This window comes from Crotalus tigris, unplaced genomic scaffold (genome assembly GCF_016545835.1).
Source record: "Crotalus tigris isolate CLP2741 ecotype Arizona unplaced genomic scaffold, ASM1654583v1 scf7180000018357.297301, whole genome shotgun sequence".
NCBI lineage: Eukaryota > Metazoa > Chordata > Lepidosauria > Squamata > Viperidae > Crotalus > Crotalus tigris.
In genome coordinates, this window is record NW_024096962.1 from 175265 (window position 1) to 188898 (window position 13634).

Sequence of the window (13634 nt, forward strand, 5' to 3'; positions counted from 1 at the left end):
TTCTTGGGGGCATTTTGATATCACATATGTAGTGATGTTTGCTTATTTATGATAATATTAGGTAATTGCCAAGTTACTTTTGTTCCCAAAGCATTGGAAGGTAAAAATATAAATATTTTGATAAAAATCTTTTCTTTGTCAGGGCCAGCAGTTGTTCCTCCTCAGTATTATGGAGTTCCGTGGGGTGTGTATCCAGCCAATTTGTTTCAACAGCAAGCAGCCGCCGCAGCAAACAGCACTGCCAATCAGCAGGCTGCATCACAGGCACAACAAGGACAGCAGCAGGTAAACCAGACAGATAGACATGCCAAAATATTTTTTTGTTGTATATTTTGCCATCTAGCAGGCTATATGTTCTCTGTGTGTATGTGTGTTTGAGAGGTATGTGGTGTGTTTAGAAAATACTCCTACATGGTTCTTAGGCTTAGCAGTCCAAAATCTCCAATTCTTCAAGAGTATTTATCTTCAGGTTGGTCTGCCATTTTTAGTGTTCTTTAAACCATGATGTCGATTGAACTTGATTTTTGAAGCAGACATACTTAAGCTTTTTTTTTTCTTTCTGTTCACTAGTTAAATTCACATAGGCATTATGTTGGCTTTTGTGTGTGTGTGAATTTGACAAAGCAACACCCCATAGCAGCAAAGATCAAAATCAGAAAATGGCAGAAAGCCAGAAATCAACCCACCTGAAGGATGACTTGCTCTAAATTTTACCTTGGAATAAATGGGAAAGCTATTGATTGCTCTCACCTAGTCCCTATTCTAATTTATATATGAACATCACAGAGACATCTCATTTATTAGCATGCCCTACAAAATAGTTGTGGATCACACTATTTCTCATTTCCATAGTTCTCTGCCAACTACCGTACCAAATCTACCAAGCTGATTCCACAAGTAGAGATCATATTTCTAGAAGGGCTGTTTGTCTAGCTCAGGCATGTCAAACTCGCGATGTCATGTGACATCGCGTGACGTATAGGGACTTTTTCCGCATTGCCGGCAATGGAGTGGGTGCGGTTTGGGTGTGATGCATCCGGCCGGTAGGCCAGCAGTTTGACATGCCTGGTTTAGCTGATATGATGGCCACCAATTTTTATTACATGGCAAGGAAGAGTTCAAGATTTGCAAAGGGTGAAGGAATTGGCAAAAAGTGGTTTCCTGCATGTATAAACAGAATGGCATTTGCTGTTTAAAACTGGAAACAGAAAACGTCTCTTGGCATCAAAAATTGAGTTTATATGAAAATAATTAACCAAGGTATTGATGACATATTGCTGATGTCTCAGGAGTATTTCAGAGGGAATTGTATTATACAAATATGTTTGAACAACATAATTCACTGCATTATTAAAAGAAATGGCCTGTTTTTAATTATTTTAATTCATTTTAATGTTCCTTTGTAATTTAAATTAGTGCCTGTTATTAGGTGGTAAATCTTAGGCTCATACAGATGTAATATTTCTTGGCTCCTAATCATACTTAGATTCCTTTCTCCTTTCATTCCTTTTTTCACAGCTAACTTTGATTTAATGTTATATCGGTTTGGTAATAAGTTAATTGAAGGATAGTTAGAAGGTGGCTTTAAAACTAATGTTTAAATTTTATTAATGATCACTACTATTAGCCTATTCAATACTTCATGATTAGTTAGAAAAACACAAGAAATTTGCATGTGATACGGATTTTAAAGCAAAATGACTGTATCAGGCTATGTCTGCACTAAGCCTTAAGGACAGTATTTTATGAGCGATACTTCTGTGTTTCATGCTATTTCCTATTACACATCAGAACTGAGAGATTTCTTTATTTTTCATGAGGATAATTAATAAAGAATAATTGGATATATAACTTTAGACAAAAATGTTAACTTTTTCTTAAAATAGCTCTCAATTGAAAAGAATTCTCTAGTAAAGAAATTTTAAAAAATAACTTTGATGACACATGAATAAAGGAGTATGAAAATGTTTCTTTTTCAAGAATTATTATTGAGGTCACACATCAGATTAGGTTTATTAATCTTTTGCCCCTAATATCCTTTTTGTGATTTACCATATTGTATTTTCAGTTTCATCTGAATAACAGGTGAAAGATGCTAATTATCTATAATTTGAAATGTTTGTAGAGTAAAAATACTAATTCAGTACTCAGGAGTTCAACCTGATCTGTATTGACTGTGATTGGCAACTGTTGACCATGGTTAAAAGTACTGAGGGTTACTTGGACTAGATAAAATGTGCTAAGAAAGAGGTCATTATTATCTGTTAACAATTCTTTCTGTATGATTTTGGACCAACAAGTGTTATACCTGCAATGATCCAAGAGAGTAAATATTTCACTAAACCTAGTAATCCCAATTTCCTGGTAACTGCAATTTTAAGAATGTTAAGAAACACAATGTAAAGGCTAGTGATGGCTATAAAAATGGAATTCTTATCTGCTTGCCATGCTTATCTACTGCAATGTGTGAAATTTAATTCCTTGCCATTTCTTGAGTTATGTTTAGCAGTATTGGACTATAAAAAACTTCATGTCTTAAACTTGCACCTCTTATGCTGCATATTTTCTATCAAAATAATCTACTAGTAGTACACATTTCTTTTGTTTATACACTTAAAAAACTACAGTGAAAGCCATTGGTCTTTTGTAGGTTCTTCGTACTGGAGGAAATCAGCGCCCTCTTACTCCCAATCAGAGTCAGCAAGGGCAGCAGGCAGAGTCACTTGCAGCAGCTGCAGCAGCAAATCCAGCTTTGGCTTTTGGTCAGGGTCTTGCCACTGGCATGCCAGGTATATAATGATGAGTCAAGAAAACCAAAAATGAACTCAGTCTAAACATCCTGAAAACTTGATGTTATCACAATAGCCTGTTTAGCTGTAATTTCTTTATAACTGTTGATTAGCCTGAATAAAACTCTTGAAATGTGATTTTATAACTGGCAGGATCAGCACAGAAGAATGCATATGGAGAAAAGCAAAGATTTTGGAATAATATATAAAGTAATAACCTGTTTCCAGCCCTCTAGCATAGGGTGTTGTATCTATACTACTCCCCCCAAATTAAAATTCGCCAGTTCTAATCTCCCACGTAATAGAGTTGGAAAACTAGGGAATGATAATAGTGTTCATGTAAAAATGGGCCTTGTTTTATTTCTGTAGTTTGTTTTCTGCTGCAGCCTTGTGTACTCTCCAAAATATCCATGCCAGGAACCATTTGAAATAGAAAATGAACCACAAATGAAAGGCAGTTCCTATGTGCAAGCAGAAATGTCCCAACTAAACAGCTTGTATCCAGTACCATTTTAATGTGCTTATCTTAAAGTGTATTTAGTATTTGTTATAATAGACAATGTATAACTTAGAACTCAGTTCAGTAACATTTCAGAAATGTTATTTTTTTTTAAAAAAGGTATTCTACCTTAATCCATATTATTTATATTTATATATATGTTGATATTAAAGCATGTATTTAGAGATTTCCTTTGGTTAATACTAAATTAGATTTGTAATGTATGCATTTCTAAATTAGAAATTTAATTTGCATGCATAGCATTTAAGTGTTGTGGTGCTGATAATGCAGCTCTGTTTCTCTGCTTTTATACAGACCACAAAGCTGCAACTGGCTATTATGGAGTTTCTTTATTGCATAATAGTAAGATTTTGTAAGAGAGTTTAAACTTGCTGATAATACACAGCTATGGTTACTTTGCCTGTGAGTGCAAAAGGATAGCTTTGAGCACTTTTCATTTGGAATATTTCATCTTCTTAGCAAATGGTTCATTTGATGATATTCAGAATAGAAGGTGAAACTTTGCAGTACTTTTTGTGCAGTATGGTTGACCAAGTAAGGTGTGTTCCCTTGGCCAGTTGAATCACTCCTGTTCACCAGGAGTGCAGTTTCAGTTGATCATTCAGACAACCATTTCAGATTTCTTTCAGTTACTGCAAAGGAGTCTTGAGAGGCTGTCAGTTCCTTCTCTCTCTCCTTCACCCCTTGGAGCAAATTAAAAATCCAGGGTGCTTTGATCATGAATAGGTATGGATTATCCATGCATTCGTTTGCAGTAGGTAAAACATAACAAGAATACAAATAAAATGCTTGAAGAGAGCCATTTTGTAGTACCACTTGGTAGAGATAGTTTAAATTTCTAATTGGTCCTGTCTCTACCATTAAGTGAATTATCATGTTCTCCTCACAACTAGTGTCTCTTCTCTGATCTAGTTAAGCCTGTTGTATGAATATTATTTATCTATCTATCTAATCTATCTAATTTTGCATTTTCATGCAAGCAAGGGTCTCCTTTTTCTCTGGATAGAGTAATCTAATTTGTTACAGAATCCTTACATGCAAAAAAAGAACAAACATTCCCTACAAACATTTGCAGCTGAGATTTACATATTATGTTAGACAAACTTCAGTAGGTATTTACATATACTGCTGTTCCGGGAAAAATTTGCTAAGTGAAAAATTTGATCTTGGGCATTGCCTAATATTGCTGTTTTAAAGTTATTTAGAATGTTTTCTTGATTGCATTTAACTGTTTAACAACTAAATAGAAGGTGTAGGAACCCTTAGCATTCAGAGATACAAGTATTCTCATCATACTGTATATAGCTTTATTATGTATCAGTGCCATGTAGTTTCATTTACACTGAATTCAATTTTAGTTGGCAGAGCCAGACTATTTATAATTTTAGGCATTAAAGAGAGTTTAAGGGGACATAATAGCAATTTTTTTCTAAGTAAACACGTTCTATGGTATGAGAATGGGTATCTATCCATGTATACTTGGAACTAAGTTTTACAATATTTCACCTCACCCTCTCCTCTTTTAAAATTATTCTAGTAAAATAAAGATACCAGAGACTTTGTCCAGTAAATTGCAGTTAGATATTTTTGGAGATTTAAAAAGGTAAATTTATTTAAAAAAAAATTAAAAGAAAGAAAGAATTAGCATATTTGCTAAAATACAATGCCAAACAAGTACTATAATGATTAAGTTGATGGTGTTAACCAATTTAACATTGATTAAGTTCATCCAATGGTAATTGAAGTGGCTTAGGTAAATCAGGGAAGATTGAATTCAATGTTATGAAAAAAACTAATGCAAAGACTACAGGAAAACACTGTAGATCTCGATTTTGGATACTTCAGGTGTATTTTACCTGACTTGAGAACCTTTTAATAAGCAGAATAGAAATAAAAAAATGATCAGTGCTGCACCATTAGTATGCTCATACTTGTAGAATAATTAAGTAATGCTTTCTTCTTAAAACTCAAAGTCAATATGAAGTACAGGCAGTCCTCAACTTATATCCATTCATTTAGTGACTGTTCAAAGTTTCAATGGCACTGAAAAAAGTGACTTCTGACCGTTTTTCACATTTACGAATGTAAATTGTAAATTGTTATATTACTTTTAATATCCTCTAACAGATTATTCTACATTCTTTACAGAGGAGCAGTGAGCAGAAAGCAGTGAAAACCTGATCATTTGCTAGCACGTGAAAATATTAGCGAAGGTAGTAGAACAGAACAGCACAGTTTAGTTTTGTATATGCATCTATAATATGAAACACAATAATTCCATTTTTCAGAAGCATATTCTGCTGACAATACATGAGTAGTGATGATTTAACTCTGCATCATCTGTTTTGTTACCCTTTTGTCTGTTTGATATATTTGCTAGAGAGAGAGAGAGATGTATGCCAGACATCAGATACAATTCTTTCTAGGATTACGTCTGTAGAATGTTGCCATTCAGAACATGGTTAGCCACTGCTCTTGAAGAATGGGATGCTGGATGATTTTGCAGAAGTTTCTACTTGCTTTAGTTTCTTTGATAGATTTTAGCATTCTTGTTAATAGGATAAGTACAGTATCACGAGGAGCATTTTGCTAGAATTAAGAGAGAATTGCCACTGTAATTTGGTTATAGCATTTTACCTCATGGGACCAGGGGAATGATGGATCATATGGTTTTGTGATGCCTTGAGAATTTTCTAGAAAATACAGCCCTGCTAAGATTTCCTGGTCTTTATTTGGAATTAAGGAATATTCACTCTAGAATGCACATATTTTGGAAGGCTTGGAGCAATAAAGTATCACGGGTTCTAGCTGAACCATGAGTGCCAGGAAATTTGTAAGTCTGTCTTAGATCTTACTCTAGCAATGGTGATAAGAGCGTAAAGTGATCGGTTAGCCAAAATAATTTTATAGATCCCTTTTGAGTTGGAATGGGCTTTAGGAAAAGCCATGCAAAGCAATAGCATGAAATCTTAGAACAGCTCTGTCCTATTTGCAAAACATTCTCAATTATGTTGAGCACTTAGACATATTCTAATTCAAATTTACTGTTGGAGGCAGAAATAACCTCAGACCTCCTGATACATCACAATTACATACCTGTAATCTGCAGAAATTACTAACTATAATTACTATGCTATATTATTATAGTTACTATATTAGTAACCATAACATCCCTCACACCATGCCAGCTGCAGGAGCTAGGACAGCGATGGCGAACCTTTTAAAGACTGAATGCCCAAATTGCAACCCAAACCCCACTTATTTATCGTCTGGTGCCGGGTGGGCATGGCCCACTGGGTGGGTCTGACTGCAGTGGGCATGGCCAGGGTGGGCGTGGCCACCTCAATGTTGCTCGTGGGGAGGGATGCCTGCGGGGGCCAGGCAGAGTTGGGTGAGATTCAGGGGGTCTCTGGTGGGTGGGACGGTAGGCAGGAGACTCGTCCTGCGGGTTGAGGCAAGGCAGGGGGCAGGGCAGGGGTGCCATTGCCGCGAGGCAGGGGCCGGGGCAGCTGCTGCTGCCTGACACCATCGACCTCCGCACACAGCGAGTGCATGGGGGCCAACTGTGGCCGTCAGCAGCCTCAGTCTGCCGGCCCCTCAACCAGCACACTCTGGGGCTCCGCAACCCGCTGCGAATACTGGACCAGCCCTCCAGCAGCAGGCAGAGGAGAGGAGGGGGCATCCAGTATACTGGTTCCTTACCTCCGCCCGGCTTGTTCCGTGGCCTCATGGCAGCAGCATTGGGTGCGATGCACGAAGTGGCAAATGGCCGGTTTTGGTGTGATGTGGCTATTTGCCGCCAGCCACAGCCATTTGCCACCTTGCATGTCATACCCAATGCCGCTGCCATGAGGCTGTGGAACAAGCCGAGTGACGGTAAGGAACCGGTATACTGGATCCCCCCTCCCCTCCTCCGCCTGCTGCTGGAAGACTTGCAATGCAGCTCGGCCGAAAGCAGCCATGGAACAAGTGGGGCAGGTTCCCCCCTCATCTGTCCATTCAGCTACAGCTTTGGTGGCTTTGTAGGCAGAGTTGTGAGCCACCAAAGCAGCCACCAAAGCAGCAGGTGGAGTGCTGGAGGCTCGGGGAGGGAGGGTGGTGAAGTGGGCGGTCGGGCCATTGGCAAGAGCAACGCGGTTGAGTGAAAAGCAGCCTCAGAACAAGTGGGGCAGGTAAGGAAAGAAATCCTCCCTCCCCCAGAAATTGCCTTTCTTTCCTTACCTGACTCCCAGCCCCATGCCATTTCTGCTTCGCGATCTGCCGCTGACACTTGCAAGGAAACAAAGGAAGTTTTTTTGGGGGGGGGGGGAATAAAGTTCAATCAATGAATTCCAACTTTGTGAAATCTCTTTTTTTTCCTGCGAGAAGTTGAAATTGATTGATCGAACTTTTTTTTTTTTTTGCACATGGCGGCGGAGGCCTAAAGCAAAAAGGGTTTTATAAAACCCAGCTTTTAAAAAGTCACTTGCTCGGGGAGATTTTTATGCAGGTTGCTCATGGATGGGACTGAAGGCCTAGGACTGGGGCAATGGCGCACGTGCCCACAGGGGGCTCTGAGTGCCGCAGGTTCGCCACCACAGAGCTCCTAGCTCTGTATCCAGAAAATCACAAGTTATTACTTTGGTAAATTATCAGAAAATAAGTGGGTGACAACTTCGAAAAAATTGGGTTCGGAAATTATGTTGTTTATGCTGGTATTTTACTGAATTATTTAATGGGAGGAATATAGGATGCCCAAAATCATTGGAAAAATTATCTTAGAATGTATTGCTTTTGAGGTGCATGTTCAAAAAAATGACCAATCTACTGTGGTTATAGATTGATTTTATTTGCCCTGAATGAACCTCAGTGTAGTGCTGTGTAACTTGACACTATCTTGGGGGAACTTATGGGAATTGTGACAGTTGGTTTTTTACACAGTGGGAATAGTATTCCTGTCCTACCTGAAAAGGGCTTATCAATATGCATATTTTGGTGATTTCTGAAATGGATAATTTTAATGTGCTCTGCATAAAGCTACCTTTAGTGATAATTCAGAAATTTCACCTGTTGCAGTATAGGGCTGCACAAATAATGGTTGAAACCTGCTGATCATTCATGTGATAGTGATATTGCTCCAGCTGCCTATGTTCTATCACATTTTCAAATCCAATTTAAAGTTAGGATTTTAACTTTTAAAGCTTGGATTATTTGGACTCAGCTTAAAGATAGTTATTAGCTTCCCCATTTTCACCATATGTTGCTACCAGGGACTCATTAAAATAACCCAATTTGATCTTTTGTTGTGGATTTGTCAGGAACCTTTTTTAAAATACTGCTTTATTCTTACGAATGCTTTGTTGGGTGGTTAGAATCTGTTTTTCAAGTATTATATAAAACAAAATTGTCCGTAAGAAAACTTAAGTTGCCTAGGCTATCCTCCCCCTCCCCAATAATCTTATATCTTGCACAGCTCAGAAATAATTTTGACTTTTATAACTGTAATATATAAAGTTCATTTCATAAAGTGGAAACTCTAAAATGGGCGTTAAACTGCCGGCCCGCGGACTGGATGCGTCATGCCGAAACTGCGCCCACCCCATTGCCGGCAATGGAAAAAAAGTCATGATACGTTGCGACACGTCACGTTGCAAGTTTGACACCCCTGCTCTAAAAGCATGTGCTTGCTGCTTCTTTGCAATAAGCTTTAGGAGAGTGCTATCACAATCTTATACTGCTTTGTACCTGATAAAATTTAATATATATGAAGTTTATATTCCATCCAATAACATAATCTGATATAGGAAGACCTTGGTGCTCTCTAAGTTTGGTTGTTTGTTTGCCAATGTTTCATTATCCAACTAGGTAATATCAGTGCAATAGTGAGTTTTGTTCCCTGTTTATATACAAAAGCTTGCCCTGCCAGCTTTGATGTGGGTGGGGTTTTCTCCCTGATAGTTCCTTGATTAGGCTGTGAAACATCCCCCCACACACCAAAACTGGCAGTGCAAGTTACAATACATAAAAAGGGAGAAAACCCCACTCTCATGCTGATGATGTTACTTAGTTGGGTAATGAAACATTGGCAAGCAAGCATTGAAAACTCCATAGTTTGAACTGAGCTACATATATGCTTTTCTATTATAATCTGATAATCCCCCCCCCTTTTTTTTCCCTTGAGCAACTTGCTTGATGAAATGATTGAAACTCAAAAAGACTTCAGCTGGCCCAGTAAAAGTGTTGCTAAGATGGCCAGCATATCTAATTCTTTTGTAATTCATCTGTTACTGTTTTACGACACATCTTTTTACATATTCTGCTTTGGAACAGTGCTACCTTAATGCTTCCTTTAAAAGGTTAATTTTGCCTGGCTAAGAAAAAGATCTGGATCTATCTTGCATTTTTTTCCTAGCTTGGAAAGATCAGGAGAAGTTGCCAGGAGAGTGTGATGTGATGGCACATGAATGAATAACTAGATGAAGGCAGGAGGGAAGGGCACGTTTGTTCAGTCTGGGATTAATCTATTTAGCCTTGAACAAAAACATATGTAGCGTACTGTATTGAGTAATATTTAAGTACAAAAAGAATAAGGATTTCAGTTCTAGAAAACAGATGACATCTACCACTTTGCTCAAAATTAAAATTAAAATAGCCAGTTAGTTGCAAAATGAAATCTTCACTCTAAAACTTATTAGATTGTGTGTTTTGTATTGATCAGGCTATCAAGTGCTAGCCCCCACTGCCTATTACGATCAGACAGGTGCCTTGGTGGTAGGTCCAGGGGCCAGAACTGGGCTTGGAGCACCCGTCAGGTTGGTGGCTTCAGCACCTGTTATCATCAGTTCTGCAGCCGCACAAGCAGGTAAGTAGCTTTTTTGCAATTTTATTTTATTTTTAAAATGGTCTAACAGATCTTTTCCCTCTTTGCAGTCTTCTAGATATTATTATTCAGAATATTTATTTGTTGCCACTCTTACACATAGATGCAGGAACATTCTCATCTAGGATATTTCTCTTGACATTTCTTCTGTCATTTGTCCCAGAGGCATAAAAGATTTCAGTTACTGTGTTTTTTTAAAAAAATTAATTCAGAAGTACTCCCCATTCTTTTTATTTGTGGCATAGTGTAAAAAAATGTCTGGATGAAACAACAATGACCAGAGTAATGAGTAATAGTCTCAGTCTGTTATAGTTAAAATAAATTCTTTCTTTCTGTTAAAGAATACAAGTAATCCTCAACTTGCAATCACAATTGGGACCAGAATCTTGGTCACTGAGTGAAGCGGTTGTTAAGCGAGATGTTACACTCAATGACAGCAATTCAGGCAATCCCGTTTGTTGCCCTTAAGCAATTTTGCAGGGCATTAAGTGGACAGAGTCCCAACTAAGGAAAATTGGGAGCCTAGGAGGTCTGGTGCAGGCTACTTATAAGTGTCTCTGAGCTCAGAAGCTGCAAAACAGAAAAAAAGCTGCCTGCTAAAGGATTTCAGCTCCTGCCTGGTTAGATTTCAAGTCCAAGCAATGGAGCTCAAATTCTTTCACAGGCAACTCTTTTAAGAGTGCAAGAGCACTCTTCCTTATCAGTTTTCCCATTGATTTTCTGGGAAAGTCAGCAGAGAAGGTTGCAAATAGCAATCACGTGACTGCAGGGAACTTGACAACCGGTCATAAGTAGAAACAGATTGGGAAGCACCCAGATCCTGGTCATTTGACCATGCAGAGGTGATGCTTTGCGATGGAAGTACTTTACAGTGTAAAGTATTTTTTCCGAGTCTATTGTTAATACAAACTGTTCTTAAGCAAATGGTTTTAAATCAAGGACTACTTATATATTTGTTATAAAGATTATACAAATCTGTGTAGCCTTTTACCTTAAGAAATCTTGATTAGGATGCTGTTGTTGGGACATGGAGAAATGATTCAGTGGCGAAAATTTTCCTTTCTTTTGGTATTAAATAATTGGGCATTGCCCAGATGTTTTCTAGATAAGTAAAGGTATTTACTGAATTAATAGTAAAGCATGAATTTAAGGTATGTTAAGTGTTGTAATTTTTGTTTATTGTTGGACATGCAGTTCAGAGGTTGAAGCTTATTTATATGATTTGTGCTTGTCCTGCTTTTTTGCCATATTTGGGTGTCAAAGTCATGGGATTATCAACATTAAATTGATAAAATAAACAGTAAATTTTACTTTGGAAATTTTACTTTCCAAAGAACCATATTCTTCTTGACTATTACCCCCAATTTGGAGTTAATCAAACTCAAGAACTATGATGTCTTTTTGAAGGGAAAAGATAACAGGATGAATTTATGCTTGATCTGTCCAAATAAATTTTTGATACATTGCATTCAGTTTGTCTACACTTAAATTAATCTTTATCTAACAGAGGGGAAAGAAAAGTTGGCCTTCTGGCTCTCCTCTCTTTTTCATTTCAACATATTTTTATAGTCTATATTGACTGAATTAAAAATAATAATTAGCAAACTACATGATTATGTCTTAGCATTTCTTAATGCCTCTGGAGGAAGACAGCCATCGACCGTATTATTACAGTATTAGTATAACACTGAAAGATGAATTTAATATCTGTAATTTTTCTTATATATATTATAATATATTGCTGCTGTCACAATAACTTGTAGGGGATATTAAATACAGGTAATCCCTGAGTTACGAGCCTTCACTTAACGCTCATTTGAAGTTACGTGATGAGCACCCCCTAGTGCTTACGAGCAAGTTATGAAGTTACGAATATTGCAGCACTACGGCAGTTGTTCACCCTTACGAGTAACTTCAGTTGCACTGTAACATTCACCCTATTTCCCCCCCCCCCACTCCTGACAACTGCTTCCCCCTCCCTTCCTGCCATGCCGAACTCACCTTGCAAAAATCCTCTCTGCCACGGTTTCTTTCCATTTGAGGGAGAGGAGAGTGTTTGAAGTTGCGCCAATCACAGACCTCAGAAACTTTCATTCTCTATGCAAAAGGTATCTGTCTCCTGCTCCTGCCCCCAACTCCTTTCTGCTGACAGAAAGCCTGAAGCCTTCAACTGAAGGAGAAGGTCAGGCCCCTCGCACCCGTGTCCAGCCCGCCGGAGCGTGCCATGCTGGGGGAGAAAGTGACCCCTTGTCACTGGAGCCTTGGAGCCCTCCTCCAAGTGGCCCAGAACAAGCTGGGGAGGCTTCTGCATGCCTCTGGAGGTTGGATTCAGCCCTCAGAGGACTGCTCCAAGCTGCTGCCGCCCGGAACAGAACTTCCAAGGGCCTGATCCAAGCCTCAGAGGTGTTTTCCTAGCCATTTGCATCAGGAACAGAGGTGGGGGGGGGACTTCTGCATGCCTCCAGAGGTTGAATCCAGCCCTTCAGGGACTGCTGCAAGCTGCTGCCTCCCGGAACAGAACTTCCAAGGGCCTGATCCAAGCCTCGCAGGTATTTTCCTAGATGTTTGCACCAGGAACGGAGGTGGGAGGGCTTCTGCATGCCTCCAGAGATTGGATTCAGCCCTCAGAGGACTGCTCCAAGCTGCCGCCGCCTGGAACAGAGCTTCCAAGCCTCAGAGGCATTTTCCTAGCTGTTTGTGCCAGGAACGGAGGTGTGTGTGTGGGGGCTTCTGCATGCCTCTGGAGCTTCGTTCCAGGCAGCAGCTTGGAACAGTCCTCCGAGGGCTGGATCCAACCTCTGGAGGCATGCAGATCCGTTCCTGGTGCAAACGGCTAGGAAAACCCCTCCAATGCTTGGATCAGGCCCTTGGAAGTTCCATGCACCTCCGTGGCCCAATCCGGGCTCCGGAAGCATTTTCCTGGCTGTTGCCAACTGGATCTAAGGCTGGGGGATGCTTCTGCACCCTGCTGCGGCCCGATCTGAGCTCTGGAGGTGCTTTCCAGGCCCAATCGGGCCACGGGGAGGGGGCTGCGGAAGCGTTCTCTGGCCTCAAATCCGGGCGGCAGTGGCCTGGAAAAGACCTCTGAGTCTGGATCAGGCTGCAGGGGGGTGCGGAAATGTTCCGCGGCCTCAAATCCGAGTGGCAGCAGTTTGGAAAAGACCTCCGGAGCCCAGATCAGGCCACGAGGGGAGATGTGTAGTAGTGGCAGCAGAAACCACGGCAGGGAGGAGATGGATCTTTTACAGGTGAGTCCAACGCAACAGGAAGGGAGAGGGAAGCACGCGGTATCTTAATGGGTCGGGGAGGCCTTGGGAGCCTGTTCTAGCACTAGTCCCTCCAAGGCCTTCCCCACCCTGAGATGTTCGCTTGACGAGCCGTGTGCATTTCAATAAGCAAGGGAGTAATCTTGTACCTCGAACGAAATTCACTCTATGAGTTTTCCAGTTACAAGTGGAATGGGCAG

General features: G+C 39.9%; 1 protein-coding gene across 11 annotated transcripts in view; it reads left to right on the forward strand.

The window, feature by feature from the left end:
* The window catches only part of LOC120311390 (pumilio homolog 2), a 70981-nt gene that overhangs the window by 32345 nt on the left and 25002 nt on the right, over positions 1–13634 (forward strand). For all 11 annotated transcript variants that reach the window (XM_039350815.1, XM_039350817.1, XM_039350822.1 and 8 more), the window contains exons 9-11: positions 143–285; positions 2651–2789; positions 10007–10150. In XM_039350815.1, coding sequence (XP_039206749.1) covers positions 143–285; positions 2651–2789; positions 10007–10150 — 426 coding nt within the window. The remainder of the gene's footprint in view (positions 1–142; positions 286–2650; positions 2790–10006; positions 10151–13634) is intronic.